This window comes from Protobothrops mucrosquamatus, unplaced genomic scaffold (assembly GCF_001527695.2).
Source record: "Protobothrops mucrosquamatus isolate PMUCROS unplaced genomic scaffold, P.Mucros_1.0 scaffold48, whole genome shotgun sequence".
NCBI classification, from domain to species: domain Eukaryota; kingdom Metazoa; phylum Chordata; class Lepidosauria; order Squamata; family Viperidae; genus Protobothrops; species Protobothrops mucrosquamatus.
This window is the reverse complement of record NW_015386430.1, coordinates 173,961-190,147: the sequence shown is the minus strand read 5'-3', so window position 1 is coordinate 190,147 and position 16,187 is coordinate 173,961. Positions and strand designations below refer to the sequence as shown.

Genomic DNA, 16,187 nt, shown 5'->3' with positions numbered 1-16,187 from the left:
CCATTGCAAAGTGAGTAGTAAAGAACTACAACCTGTTCTCCTTCTCTGCTCTCCCTAAATTGTCTGCAGCCAGCACAATAAAACCTTTTGTTAATGTGAATGAACAGCAATGTTTAATGTTTGACACTCTGACTGTACTATTTCCAAATTAAAGTTCACCACTTAAGATTACCTAGTTGTTTTCTGCCAACTTTAAGCCAAAACAGATAGGTAACTGTAATGTGTTTCAATGCATATCTTTTTATCATGAAAAGAACTATTATTGGAGTATTTTGACTATTTTTTAAAAGCACAGAATAAGAAAAAAGCAGATTATCTATCTATGTTTGTAATATTCACAGATTGAAACTCAACGGCAGTTTAAAGAAATGAAATTTTGGTAAACTAAAAAGAAGGTGGGCATAGAAGCATTGGATCACAATAATATAATACAATAGTAGTCAGGTGCAATTTATTCAGTTACTGCCAAATTTGCAAATCTGACAATATGCCACATTTTATATCTCCATGATGCACAAGTGCTTTACTTGCCAATATTGTAGTAGTTAATCTAAAAACAATTATTGTATAAGCTTTTGCTGTATGAAGGAAAATATGGAAATTAGTTGAGATTTTAGAATTGCCTTGCTGTCATAAAAATGGAGAAATACTCATTGGTAATTTCTTAAATCAAACGCATCCTATTCAGAGATTAGCTGTGGAAGGCAATTGTGCAAGCCTGGAAAAAGAGCAACTGCTTTAAGAAGTTGCCATCAGTTGTTATGTTGGTGCACCCCATACTCCAAAGCAACTTTTTGATTTTTACATGCTAACTACTACATAGCAGTACTATTTAACCCTAGAAAGAAATTAATATTTTATCCTATTCTGAATGGTATAATAATACTAATTTAAATCAGAATATGTTATTTCAAGTTACTCATACTAGTTCCAATGTACTAATCTTCTATTCATAAAATAGAACTGAAAAGCTATCTGGGGAAAAGCAAAGACAGAGGAAAAAGAGAGACACATCAAATGACTTTTCCAACAATACATCTAAGTCTGAAAGTTTAAAAACAGGCTAGTCACAATCATACAGCACCTTTTTCCTTGATCCATGAAGATTGTTATTTGAAATGTTCACACCAATTGAATAAGACTTGTTAATTACTTTCCTCTTTCTTCAATATTACAAATCTTGTTCATTCACAATACTTACCATTTTATGCTGAAATGTGGGAATAGTTTTAGAGCTGCAGATGAGTGTCAAATCCTCTCTGGGGATTTTAAAGAGTTGTTCTCATGTTCCCTTCCAACTGCACATTGTATGTTGTTTATTCAGCAGACTGAATAAACTGTCCATATGCCATTCTCTGCCTTTTAAAATATTCAGTAGCTGGTAACGTACCCCAGTGGAGACTCAGAGTGCATTAATTCCATTAAGCAGGAAATACAATGATGTGAGTTTATTTAACAAACAAACAATGATTTTAAAATAATTAGCTTCGAAAAGACTCCAGCTGAAGACTAGGCTTTTATATTAAGAAATTTAATCAAAATATGTTTACTGTCTAAGCAGTGGGGGTGGGGCTGTTATATGAATGACGTGGGTTATTTATTTCTGGAAATTTTTTGAAGGGAAAGTTAACAATATGTTGTAAATGATCTTTGAGCAAATTCTCACTGGCTATTAGCTTAGCTGTTATGTTCTAACTGCTTTCTCATTGAGTCTATGGAACCAAGGCTCATTGGGATACAAATATATTCATCAGGTATGCTTCCTATTTTTAATGTAACTGTTCAGACAAGAATAGACAAAGAATTCATTTAGAAAATTATGTTTTGTTCCTTTTTCAGCAATTAGAAGCCGTGGTGGCACAGTGGTTAAAATGCAGTATTGCAGACCGACTCTGTCCAGTGCCAGGAATTTGATCCTGATCAGCTTAAGGTTATTCATCTTCCATCCTTCTGAGGTCAGTAAAATGAGGACCCAGATTGTTGGGTGCAATATGCTGACTCTGTAAACCGCTTAGACATAGCTATAAAACACCATGAAGCGATATATACGTGTTATTGCTATAAGTGCCTAAATGTAATATGCTCAATATCCACAAAATATTTTACAGAATCTCCTACCACTCTCAGTGTACATTCATCTTCCTTCCATCAATAAATGCTCTTTACTAGAGACAGAATATAAATTTCTAGTGAAAAACTCCCTACAGTGTTTTACTCCCTCTTGATGCTTTCAGATCACAATTTCAGATTTAGCCACACTAGATGGGAAATCTTAATATATCTAGGGGCATCAATTTGTAGAAAAACTGCACACTTCAAATATAGAATGTGTTATTGCAACTTTTGAAAATTATTTAACCATGTGACTTTCCTTAGAATGCTGTTTTCAACAATTCTACATGGAGGATCTCTCTGCTAAAGAGAATTAAGTGATTTGTTACCAATTATGAGAGGTTGGGTTAAGTGCTGCCAGCCTAGGAAGAAAAACTAACCCCAGGGAGGCACATACTTTTGATATATTTCATACTTCTTCCATGCCTGGATATATCCCTATAGGATGCCCAATTTCATACCAATCTTGAAACGGGTATAAATAATTTCCATTTTCAGTGACTTCAGTGAAAGAGGGAGTTCTTTTTTTTTAATAGTCACTATAACAAGGCGTTACGATCTGCAATCACCTGACAGTCATTTAAAATACCTCACTACCAGTCTATGAATCTGACAACTACTCATATAATAGTGAACCTAAAGAAGGAATTAGAATGATTTTTGTCTTTAATCACAATATTTAAAAGAGAGAACTCTGTTGAAGGAGAAGTGCAAAAAACATTTTGCACAGAACACCTTGATTTTCCAAATATGAGAATTTTAACCTATTGCTAATACTTATCAGGATGTACTTAGCAGTTGTCCTCAGAATTAATACCCAATCCTATTTGCCTAAATTAAAACACGTGTCTTCACAGATGAGGCTTTTATTATGAAGTTTGTTGCCTCATTCAGACAGCTTTCTATTCATTCTCTTTTCCAGCACTCCTATGTTCTTATCACAAAATAGCTTTTTTAAGAAATGCAGGACAAAATGATTGCACATATTAGGAGTTGCCGGTCTGTAAGTACCTTAATAGTTAAAGAAGTCAGTTTAGCCTTTTTATTATTTTCCCAAGTAATTAAAATATGCTGTGCACAAACTAGACTAGGAACTTCTATGGGCTGAATTAGGCCTATGGATTAGAGCAGACATATCACATGATGTCGCGCAACGTATCAGAGCTTTTTTGCCATTGCCGGCAATGGGGTGGGCGTGGTTTCCCAATGATGCATCCGGCCCGGGGGCCGGCAGTTTGACACCCCTGGATTAGAGGATTCCCACCATAGCTGTAGGGCCTGGAAAGCTGAGTTCTCTACTCAATTACTTTTCACAAAAGGATTAAAGGTATCACACACAATGCACTTAAGCATATATGAAACCAAATATATAAGTTAGTTTCTATAGTCTTTTTCCAATTTGCAAATAATGTGACATGTAAAAATCAGACACATTTCATTTTGTAATTTGTAATGACATCATCTCAGGTTGTATGTACCAAGATAATCTCTTCTAGTAAGGAGATAGAAAATGTAATACTTTGAGTTTATCAGTTCAGCCTGATTAATGGCTGCATGTCTGAATAAATCTATGATGCGGGGGGGGGGGCAAATTATCAGGTCAGAGAGGAACAGATGAATCTAGGTTTCTCATTGACAAACTAGGTTTCTACATGGTAGAAATTTAAACCGTCCATCAAGAGCCAGAAGTGATTCCAGCATGAAAAGCTTTAGCATACTAATGTCCCAACTGGCTCTCTAGTTGGGCACGGCAGATATTTTCTATACCATGTTTTTTGCCTCTGAAACAAATAAAATAAATAAGAGTTTGTTAATCTTAGTGAAGGCGTAATCCATCTACTCCAATTGACTCCCAATGTAAATAAGAAAACCACCCAACTATCATTGTTTTGCAACTGAATTTCAGCAGAGCAATCTGAGAAGACAGAGAAACTAAAAAAAAAAAAAATAGTGCTGGAGGGACATATGCAGTGCTTACAAACCATCCATTGCCCCCATCTTTTAGAAAGCATGGAACTTCAGGAGCAGGAACATGTCCCTACTTGGTCATGAAATCACTGAACCATCATTCCTTTCAGCCCAACACACCTCACAGAAATGTAGGAAAGATCAAATGGAAACAGAAAGAACTTTCATGAAATATAACAAGATATAAAAGCAAGCAATAGTTTAAACAAATGTTTATTTACTAGGAAGATTTGTCTGTTGTAAAAAAATGGGCCAAATAAGTATTAAAATCAGTTGATTCACTTTTTCAGAAGAAACCAGAGCACCTTCTAATAAACTGTACTTTCTTGTAATATTTCATATTTGAAAGAGCATGCCTTGGTTCCAATGAACTTTTCAAATCAATGTTTAGGATTATAGCAGTTGCCAAAGGAGCTAGGTGATTGCTTGTCTAACTCAGTTCATAAACTTGTCAAATGTTCTGGCTTGAATTAGGGAATTTACATTTGTCCTGGTTTTCTTTTCTCCTCAACTGTAAATGTCTAGGACTCCGTGGAACATTGGATTCAGCAACATATATTTGCCAAATTATGCAGAAGTGATGTGGTTTAAATGGGACAGCAGCATGTCCGACTTGCAACTTCCCATTAAACCATAATTTGAAACCAATTTTAAATGAAATGGAAATAAGGACCAAATTTCTGCACTTCAAATCTGACTTAAATTATGTTTATTTTGAAATAAGCCCTACTGATTTCATAGAATATGGTTTCAAAAAGGGCAAAGTACCCAGTTTGTTTAGAAAACACTCTCAGTGTTTTATTTTTCTTTTTTAAAGGCCATAAGATAGAAAGGGTTATAAAAATAGCAGCTGTAGCTTGCTTTGATGACAACACATCTGGCTTTGGTTTAAGGCAAGGATAGAAAAGCAGCTACAGAAGTAGTTACTGAGATCTTAAGAGTAAACTGCAGAAATAGCCACCCTTGAGATGTGTTTACACAGTACAGCACTGAGAAACTTGCTGTATATTACTTTCTGACTTTAAGATAGTCCCCAAGAAGCCACCTGATTTAGAGCTGCCCTATGGAAATGCAGCACTTTAGTTATAGCACCTGTTGCACTGGAGGGTAAGGAGAAGACAAGAAAGCAGTGATTAGATAAAAAGTCCTCTTCTTTTTCCAATTATGTGTCCAAAAAACAAAATTATAAAAAGCATTTTATAATGTCTTTTATTCAAGTTTTTATTAAAGTTCAAACTTTTATTCAAGTTTCTGGACAAACCATAAGTCTCATAGCGTGGCTTGGCCCTCACAAAAGCAGAAACTTCAAGATAGAAAAAGGATACGTTCCCCATTCCTTTTTCTAATTCCTTTAATCTTCTTGTCTTACTAGTCCTAAAAGCTTCCAATTTGGGGATGGCCATTGTTTTTATTTTTTAGAAAATGCATAAACTTTGTTAAAGTATGTACACTAAGTTTTGAGTTTATAATTTGTTTATGAAAAAACAAGAAAAACCAAAATAAAGTTTAGTTATCAATATTTCAGAAGAAGAATGGCTTTCCACCAAATCAATCATGTAGGATATAATGTGTAGTGGCAGAAAGAAACCTGTACTCTTTTATTCTTCATTTGAAAAACATACTAAGAGTTTTGTATAGTTTTAAAGCTAGCATAATTTGACTATTTATACCAACATTTGAATTTAGTTAACTGAATATAATGACCAACAGAAAACTGTCAAATTGAAGAGTGCTCCAAAATTTGAGAATTGGAATTTCAAAATTCAAGAGTAATTTAGATTTTAAATGTTATCATTTCATACTTTATAATTTGAAATATGGTTTTTCCCATTTTTATGTATGAAAATTTAACTGAGAATATTTCCAAAATGTCAAAAGTGCTTTCCCACAAAGTATTTATATCCACTTTTATCAAAAAGAAATACGGTACTTCAAATAGCATCAAACTCATTCAAAAATTTAAAACAATTGATATTTCCTGTGATTAGACTGCAATCCTGTTATAAATTCAAGATGCCCCAATTATCTTTCCCATAGGACAAATAAATATATGTATCAGTCACTTTAGTCTTCCCTGTATCCCACAACACAAACAGATACAAGGCCACACTGTTGATCTTTGATCTAACTTCTCATTATAGCATGGAGCAGTTCCATTGATTATATGATATGATTCAGAGCATCATCCTGTTGGTTAGTTTCTATCTTTGACATGCTTGTTGGAATTATACTGATCAAATGGGAAAGGGAAATCACAGCAGTGTCTGTCCTCTCTCTCACCAAGTAATGGTATTTTATTGAAGCCTCATTGCCTCTTTAGATAGGTTGAATTCCTGGAGTTGACAATACTAACTGGAAGCTAAGGGAGCTGTATTTGCAATTGAACTAATGCAAGTCATTTGAAAATGATTTTGTGTAAGAACATTCCAGTTGTCTTCCTGGTGCTGTTTCCCTCCTTTGAATGCCCCATCCTGCCCTGAGACTTCTTTGACCCTGACCCTTCTTAGAATGCCTTTAACTCTGTATCCTACCTTGACTCTACTATGACATTATAAACATTATGTAGTATTATTCTCAGGGATCACTGAAAAATAGTGCCAACACAATTTATATCACAGTGTCACATATTTGAAGTACTTTATTGCAATACTGTACGACAGTTTGGGTTGAATGTCTGATCCTTGAAAAAAAAGTCTCTTTAGTTGATGTATTCAGTGGACAAGTGGCTGAGCCCCCCCTAGGTACTTCCTAGCCTTTCATAATAGGCCCACATTAAAGAGAAATGCCTCATCGCTTCTTTAATTCGCTTCAGTCCCTTTACAGAAACCTGCTCCAGATTTAATCTAATCCAGTGATTCTCAACTTTTTCTTCACCACAGACACTCTTTAAATACCTTTTCTGGCCATGAACCATGGCCATGGACCCCCAAGAATTAACTCAAGATTGAAATCATAATATTTCTTCAAGCCTTTGTGGATCCCCTATGATTATATCAAGCCCCCCCCCCCCCAGGGGTCTGCGGACCATGGATTGATCCTATCCAAAGAAACTTTTTGTCTGCTAAATCACTTAAGTTTTGAAATGTTGGAAACAGAAAGAACCTTGACTGGTATTATGCAAGTGGGGCTAACCAGGCCAGTAACATTAGAAAATGGTGAGGAAATGGACAGGAAATCCTATTAGTTACAGGATGGCTGTCCTGGCACAAACTAAGATCAGCCTTTAACAGCTGATCTACTTACTGGTTAAACTGCAAAATTCCTGCAAAGCATTTAAAACAGTAACCAACTTTTCTATAACAAATAAATTGCAGTCTATTCAATATTGTTGTGAGTAATTTATGAGCCTCAGTTAATGAAGCCCCAGATATAGTAATTGTTTTTTGTTTTGTTTTAAATCAATTAAATGCCTCCCATTCTTCCAGGAATAAATACCTGAAAACTTTCCCACTAAAGAATCCTTTGAAACACATTCACTTTCAATAACAATCCAAAAACCCAAACCAACTACGCAATCCCTCCAGAGCCATTTCGGAGAATTCTTTTGCCACATAAGGTATCCAATAGGAAACGATGAAAAATTGGGTACCGCGCTGGAGATAAACATCTGTATGTGAGTGTTTGCGTGCATGTGTATCAGTATGGATATATGATGCACACCCCGACGCTCGAGATACCTTTGATTCTTGGCTGGTAGTGGAGGCAGGAGAGGGGGGCTGAATGTCGTTCTCCTTCTCCACCCTCTCAAGGCTGACTTCAGTCGCGTTACCCGGAGGAATCATTTCGCCTCTGACAGGAAAGACCGCGGCTGTGACTGGCTGTCACAAAGCTGCCCGTTTAATTCACGTGTTTTCGCTTCGCCATTCCTCCGGAGCCAGCGTATTTCCTCGGACTCCACCGGACACCAGGATGCAGGCGTGGATTTTTTACTTAACAACTAATAAACCTTACAGCCTTTCTCTACTGCCTTCGTGTTTTATGCCTCCTCCTCCCTCTCCCAAGACTCCTGCTTACAAGTTATGGATTGTTCGCCGGCATCAAATTAATCAGGGACGGTCGACGCGCCCACTGCTACTGTTCGCTCCTGCGTCCCTCCCTTTTTCCCCCAAGCCGGGTAGGTGTAACAGGGAGAAGCCGACACACCGCCCCCGCCCCCCACCCCAACCCTGAAAGGGAGTGCGCTGAGCAGAAATCGTGAGCTTAACACAAGGAGAGGCTAAGGGCGGGAGGCAGTTCTTTTCTGCGACTTGGAGAGAAACACGTGTTTTTAGTAGTGGAAAGGAGTGTAGTCTACGACGCTCGGGGAGCTGTAGTAAAACCTCAAAGACTTTGTCCACAATTCAGAAATTTCTGTTTCTGGATTACATTTTCAATGAGGTAATGGACAGCTATTCTGCCTCTCGTTTTTCCAGGAAGAATAAGATGTAACCCTGAATGTCCTTTTATGCCAGACTGCTGCAATGATTAGCCCTAGGCTACAAATCAGGAAAGTTGATTTCAAATCCTGGTCGGTCATTGAGAATTTTTAGAGTAGCCGTTTGCAGCATCATCATCTGGCTGTTGCTGTGACAATATAGGACCAAAGAACTCAGACATTTAATTGCTATGGTGGCAGTGATGCAATAAATTGTGGAAAGACTTTTAATATCTGTCTCCTCATCAGATTATATTAGTAAAGATGAGATCACTGCTATGGTTGTGTTTGTGTGACACCATGAGCCACATTTAAACTTTATATGTTGGCTGAATTCAACTTCAGGGTTTATTATGTGATTATGAACTCATAATTGGATGGTATAAGCAGTTATGGTTCAATTAATAATGGAAAAGTGTGTTATGCCAACAAAGCCACTATGTTTTTCTCAATGAAGAATGGACAGGCTTTATCAGCTACATACATACATACATAATCCCCTGCTCCTCTTGTCTTTAGGATAGGAATCCTCTAGTGGTGACAGTAGCATCACTTCTGAAAAAGCTCAAGGGAGTATTGGCTGTATGGAGGTTTCCCTTGGAAATTAAATAATTGATGGAAAATCTTGAAAGCTGAAAATACAACAACAACAACAACAACAACAACAACAACAACAACAACAACAATAATAATAATAATAATAATAATAATAATAATAATAATAATAATAATAATAATAGAGTTGGAAGGGACCTTGGAGGTCATTTAGTCCAACCCTCTGCTTAGGCAGGAAATGGTATAAATACCATTTCAGACAAATGACTGTCTAGTCTCTTCTTAAAAACATCCAGTGTTGGAGAGTTCACCGCTTCTGGAGGCAGGTTGTTCCACTGATCAATTGTTCTAACTGTCAGAAAGTTTCTCCTTAGTTCTAGGTTGCTTCTCTCCTTGATTAGTTTCCATTGGTTGCTTCTTGTCCTGCCTTCAGGTGCTTTGGAGAATAGCTTGACTCCCTCTTCTTTCTTTTTTAGAAATGTTTTATTGATTTTTTACAATAACAATCCTTAATGCCTAGTGTACAGTGTGTTGTCTTGGTTCATATATTTCGAAAAAAACAATAGTAGTTAATTAACATCAATAATAATTAGTTTTTGTAATTCCATAATTAGTATATTAATTAATAATATATTTCTTTGATCTTCCCTTCTCCCAATAGTATTCTCTTTCTTCAACCTTAATCAAATATAATTCTTAATATTTTCATTGTATAAATGGTTAAATATATACATTTTTTCATGTTTGTACAAATAACAATAACATCCATGTATGACATTTTTTCTTATCAATTTGTGTTTTTATAAAAATCATCTTATTAGTTCACCAGGTATCCTATTTTCATAATTCTTATTTAAGCTTAATTTCCCCTTAATATTCAAACAATTCTTATCAGTTATAATTTTCTTAATATTAATAATCTAAATATCCAGATTTTCCATTTAGATACACCATCCCAATGCTTTCATATTTCATGCATTATAAAAATACCATACTGCTTATCTATCATATGACATCTACCTATAACATCTTTTCTGGTCAGTTTATATTTCACTTATATTTGTAAAAGTTAATTTGTTAAATCACTATATATCCTATTTTCAAAGTTCTTATTTAAACTTAATTTCACCTCAGTATTTCAGTCATTCCTTAGTCCTAATTCTCTTCAACTTAATTTACTTTTAAATTTCAAACTTTTCATTCACATACATCATCCCAATATTTTTACATTTTATATATTATGAAAAATACTATATTACTTATATCTCTTATCCCTCTTATTGTAAGGTCCCTTTATATCCAAAATTATCTGTTCTTTTAATCGTATTCAAACAAGTGTTTGCTCATGTAATACTCCATCTGATAGGGCAAATCAAATCTTTTAAATCTGTCTCTGACCTTCTTCTTTTGCCAAGTAGCTTTCCAAGTTGATATATTCCCCTTGCCAGGAAGTTCTTGTGCTTTTGTATTGTTGGGAGTGGAGAGGACAGGATGTATAGAATATATGCTTTTTGTCTCCCAAACCCTAATGGTTCTGCTGGCAGTTCTATAGTCCATTTTATTAAATCTTCTTTCTTATCCTCGGGTTTATTTTGATGTTCTGATGAATAAAGTATCTTTTCCATTTTTATTGTTATGTCAATGTCTTGTGGGTTTTTTTCCAGTTTGTGTTAAATTATAATTTTCTTCATTTGTAGCTTCGCTGATTAAGTCATTTTCTTCTAGTTTATGTTCTGTTATCTGATTTGTTTGTTCATTTTTTACCATCATTTTCTGAGTGTTTTTTGATTGTGGGTTTAGATTAGAGATGTGCTCATTTATATTGTCAAATTTGTTTTTGACCTCCTCGTGGTTTGAAGTTATTGTCATTTGTATCTGTCATAGCTTTACATACATTTCCTCCTGGAAAGTATTGTCTTGTCTTGAAATGTTGCTTCTGGAGGTCTTTGATATTTCAGGCTAGGTCCTTCAGGAGTAAGTATTAAATGTGGATTTCTGTCATTTTTTGATAAGTATGCAATATCAATGTTGTCTCCCCCTTTCAAATAGTCCTTCATCAGTGCCATAGTCTCTGTAATTAGCATTATCAAACCAGCCAAACTCAGAATCCAAACAGCCCAATTTTGTATAGTTCTTATCTTTATATATAGTTTTTATAATCCACTGTATTTCCAATTGTCAAGGCATCAGTAAAATCAGTATTTTATAATAGGGGCCAGTTGTCAACCAGTCAAAATTGCAATTCAGTATATTTAGCCACATTGAGTCTTTCCTGTAAATTCCCCCCTAAAAGATTAGCCCAGAGTCAAAGTTTTTCTTTTTCTGTAAACAATTCTTGAGTTTACACAACAGTCAGAGTATGTATGAACTATGTTCTAGTTCTAGTTCTCCACTAGGTGTCAGTAGTTGTTTGTTTTCCAGCTTTTTCAGACAAAAATATTATTTATTATTATTTTTATTGTTTCATCAAAACCCTTTAAAATATAATCTTAGCAGTTTTTTTTAATTTTTAGGTTTATCCAGACTGTAATATTTTAACTTTGATTTCAATATATTTCTTTCCCCCTTAAAGGTTAATTTGCCACTTCCATCTAAGAGAGAGTGGGGGTGTAGTCCCATCTCTTCACTTTCAGAGGTTTTCTAACTTTGGGGATCTTTCCCAAGGACTTAGTTACAGAGTAGAGGAGAGAAGATCGATACTCTCACCAGTTCCAAGCATGCTGTTCACTGTTGTTCTGGTTTGTGTTCTTGGACTTTGGCTGCAAGTAGCTTGGGCTAGATCCTGGTATGCAGCTAGCCTTTCTCCTGTCAGGTTAGAGGGCTTTCCCTGCATCGAACAGAATGACCACCATCATTCCATGATCATTGGGGCACCCCTCTTTCTTCATCACCTCTCCAGGATGACTTCAGACTCATTTAGGATCCCCTGGTAGGGTGAAATCAGCCATGAGGCATAGAGCTCTGCAATCCCGCAGCCGTGCACTATGGCACAAAACCCGATCTTGATTCTATCCCTGTGTTAATGCAGCCTAGCACTGCAGATTTTTTGGCAGCTACAGCACACAGCTGGCTCATATTTAAGTGATTGTCCATTAGGACTCTAAGATCCCTCTCACACTTACTACTATTGAGCAAGGTACCATCTATACCAGTGATGGCAAACCTTTTAGAGACTGAGTGCCCAAACTGCAACCCAAACCCCACTTATTTATCATTGGATGCCGGGTGGGTGTGGCCTACTGGGTGGGCATGGCTGCAGTGGTAATGGCAGACTGGGTGGCCGTGGCCGTGGGCATGGCCACCTCAATATTGCTCATGGGGAGGGATGCCTGTGGGGGCTGGGCATGGTTGGGGAGATCCAGGGGGTCTCTGGTGGGTGGGACAATGGGCAGGAGGCTTTTCCTGTGGGGTGAGGTGAGGCGAGGCAGGGGGCAGGGCAGGGGTACCATTTCCATTCAACATTTCTTGCAGATGTCTCATGACCCAAACTAGGTAACATCATCTATGCCAGAAGAAAATGGGGTTTGTGGAGTGGAGGAGAAGAAGAGGAGGGTGGTTGTGGGTTCCTTGATCCTCTCTGAGCTTTGTGGCTTTCATGTAGACGTCTCATGACTCAAACTAGGTAACATCATTAGTTCACTTATTATCCCACTTTGGGTCCTGAAACGTCTGCAAGGAAACCACCATCCTCAGAGATATCCCCTCCCCATTTTAACTCTGAGCCAGAAATATTCTCCTTGATTGGCATTCTGGACCATCTCAGGGCACAAGAACCTGCCTGGCAGGACCTCATTCCTCTTTCCCATGGGGCACATTCCAATGCCCCCATCCTTCCTCCACCATTTGCTGGATCCTAAAGGCCAATGAAGTTTCTCTCAACCACCAGCACTAGCATTCCCGGTTCCTCCGAGCTGCTCCACCATCTCCAGCTTTGCCTACATCTCGGGGCTTCACCTGCGGCACCCCTCCATTCATGGATTGGGACGCTCCTCCAAAGGCCGACTGCATCCTCCCTCCAAGCGGCTCCCCCGACCTTTCATCGCCTCAGCTCCACCCAACCCCTCACAACCCCGAAATAATCTTCCAGGAGCAAATTCTCCTCCTTTTTTCTCACTCACACCAGCCACCCCTCACAAATACCTTGCCCTTCATCGGCTTCCCTCAGACCTATAACCGGCACCACATTCCAGCAGCCCCACTCCAACCGCTGGTGGGGTTGGGTCCTTTGGCAATGGTGGGGGTGAGGTTGAGGGCCAGCGGCACCAGTTTCCTTTTGGTCAGCAAGGCAGCAGCGGCAGCAGTGGCAGAGGCTGGGGCTCGCATTCCATTGCGCCTAGCGAGCGACCTGCCTCAGAAGGAGCAGTAGCAGTGGCATCGTCATCACAAAGCTTGGCTGCCCTAAGTGAGGCTGAGGCTGCAAGTGTGGCCTAAACTCTCAGCCCAGCCTTGAGGTAAAACGTGAATAGGCGAGAGGAGGAGAGGAAGGGGCGTGGCCAAAGCGTGAGCACGCCCTTGGGCGCATTATTATTATTATTTTTATTATTTTTAAACTTATATGCCGCCCTTCTCCCTATAGGACTCAGGGCAGCTCACAGCATATTAAAACACACAAACGCCATTCCCCATAAAACCAATTAAAAACCAAATATTTGTCGCTGTATAGTTAATTAAGATTCGAATTAAAATTATCCCTATTTAAAATTCTCCCTAGGCCAGACCCGCTTGTTGAGGGAGAAACGGAAAAAAACATCTTCTCCCATCAGCTCACCATCCTGCCATTGGCTGGGGCTCTCGCCACCATCCACCCACCCTCTCCTCGCAATTGGATGGCTTGCCTGGGAGATTAAAGCAAGCGGATAATAAGACTGGTCAGGCCATAATTTGAGGACCCCTGATCTACAGCTTTGGTGGCTCTGTAGGCAGAGCTGCGAAGTTCTCTTTTCTGCCCCACTTGTTCTGAGGCCACTTTCCGCTCAGATGCATTTCTCTTGCCAATGGCCCAACTGCTCACTTCAGCACCCTCTCTTCCCAAGCCTCCGCATTCCACCTGCTGCTTTGGTCAGCCTGCCAGCTCCCACCTCAATGCCCTGCCCATTGCCGCCCAGCACGGCCACCCCAGGGCTGCCTTAGCTTTCCTCATTTTATCTTTGCAGGTTCGGGACGAATGATTGTACAGATATCCATCTTGGCCATCTCATAACTACAGAAGTGCATATTCAGTACACTTCACTTATGTGAATTTCATTAAAATCCTCTTCTTCCTTGAAATTAATTTCAAATTTTTAACACAAGTTTTCTTCCATCAAATTAAATGGTCACTGATAGTAAAAAAAATACAGCATAATGTTCTTTGCAACAGTATTTTATATACAAATAGTCCTTGAGCTACTATCCAACTGAGACAAGAATTTCAATTGCTAAGCAAGGCAATTGTTAAAGTGAGTCACACTAGTTTAAGACTTTGTTTACTATGATTGTTAATCACTGTATTTGTTAAATGAATTATATATTTGTTAAGAAAAATTGGTTTTCCCCATTAACTTTGTTTGTTGGAAGCCAACTAGGAAATTGCAAAAGGCAATCACGTGACTCCAGGACTCTGCAAACATTGTAAATATATGCAGGTTGCCAAGTACTTAAATTTTAATTACATGAATGGGGGATGCTGTGACAGTCATAAGTGAGAGGACCAGTTGTAAGTCAGTTTTTATCAGTGCTATTTTATTTTTAAACGGTCACCAAATGAATGTTGTTAGTCAAGGATTACTTGTAAATGTTAAATGTTATTTCTGTTTATTCTATCAGACAGGGACATGACTTAATAGTTAAAACTCTGATTTATATGCATAAGGACAGAGGTTGAATCTTTGTTTAAAATCTGAACTACAAAAATGTAAGAGAACTACTGCCAGCCTATCTTGTAGAAGATACTAGCTGAAATGGTCTGGGTCAGATTAAGACAACTTCAATCCATGTGCAGAGAAGCAATCAACTTGGTATAGTTCTTGATTGCAAATGAATAGTAAGAGTCAGGGAGTTCACACTTCATACTCAGTCCAATTCCTTACAGCCTTGGCAGTACTGCTGAAAAATTTGTTGAAGTAATGTGTCCTTAACATTTTGAACTTCAAGAATAGGCATATATACCAAATTATGTGTTCTTCCACATTCCACATTCCATATTTACAAATGGCACTGATTCCCTGGCAACTTCAACAAAAAGTAACATAGAACTCAGAGGCACTTACCAGGTCTAGAACAAAGAAAAAGAATCTTAGGAGTGGAAGAGTCAAAAAGGCATATTCCTGTGTCTGCATATAATATCTGATTTATTGTTGTGTAGCAAGTTCCCAATCTGGTCACCCTTCATTTCATCTCCCAGAATTCCTACCTAGGATCTTTTGCTGAGTATTTTGGGATTTGAAAGTCCAAACAATAGAAAATTGCTTGGATAGGAGCTGCTCTTTTAGTGTTGCTTTCAAAGAATTCGCTACTGAACTTCAAATAGCTCTTTGTAATTTCCCAGTATAAACAAAACAAAGATAAGCAAAGGGGAAAAATAAGAATTATAACTACATGCCTGTATGTTGGATTAGGACTACATGTTTAATTCAAATTGAGGAAATCCATTTATTTTCTAATGACTCCATACTTTTTCTATGTTTCATTGATTTTATGAAACAATTTACATAATATTTACTACAGAAATAAATTAAGTTGTCCAATTATCCAGATTTAGTGATATGCATGGTATATGGCAGAATATGACATAGCAATTGGGTTTGTATATCACTCCTTGTAATAGCATAACTATGGTTTATTCAATATTCCACAATAAGCTTAGTTCATGAAAAATATTAAGGTCCAAAAACTTGGTCAATGGATTAAAATAGCTGTAGTTCACATGTTGAACTGCATTATGGGATGGGATATTGTGTGAGCCAAGCCAATGAAGAAAAAGAGAGGAGAATCAGAAGAAAAAAACATAGTTCACATAAATTTGGGTGCAAGGAATACATGAAAGGAAATGATTGTAACAGTAAGCTCCATCATGGTACTCAAAAGAACGTATTTGTTTTACTGCTTGTAATAATCATAATATGCACCTAAAGTGTTTGGTATATGTTGCTGAAATGTT

At 37.6% G+C, this 16,187-nt stretch overlaps 1 protein-coding gene across 1 annotated transcript in view; it reads right to left on the bottom strand.

Annotated features, from left to right (window-relative positions):
* The window catches only part of STAC (SH3 and cysteine rich domain), an 81,007-nt gene extending 73,145 nt beyond the window's left edge, over window positions 1-7,862 (bottom strand). The window contains exon 1 of the mRNA XM_029283290.1: window positions 7,758-7,862. Coding sequence (XP_029139123.1) covers window positions 7,758-7,862 — 105 coding nt within the window. The remainder of the gene's footprint in view (window positions 1-7,757) is intronic.
* Window positions 7,863-16,187: the final 8,325 nt, after the last annotated feature.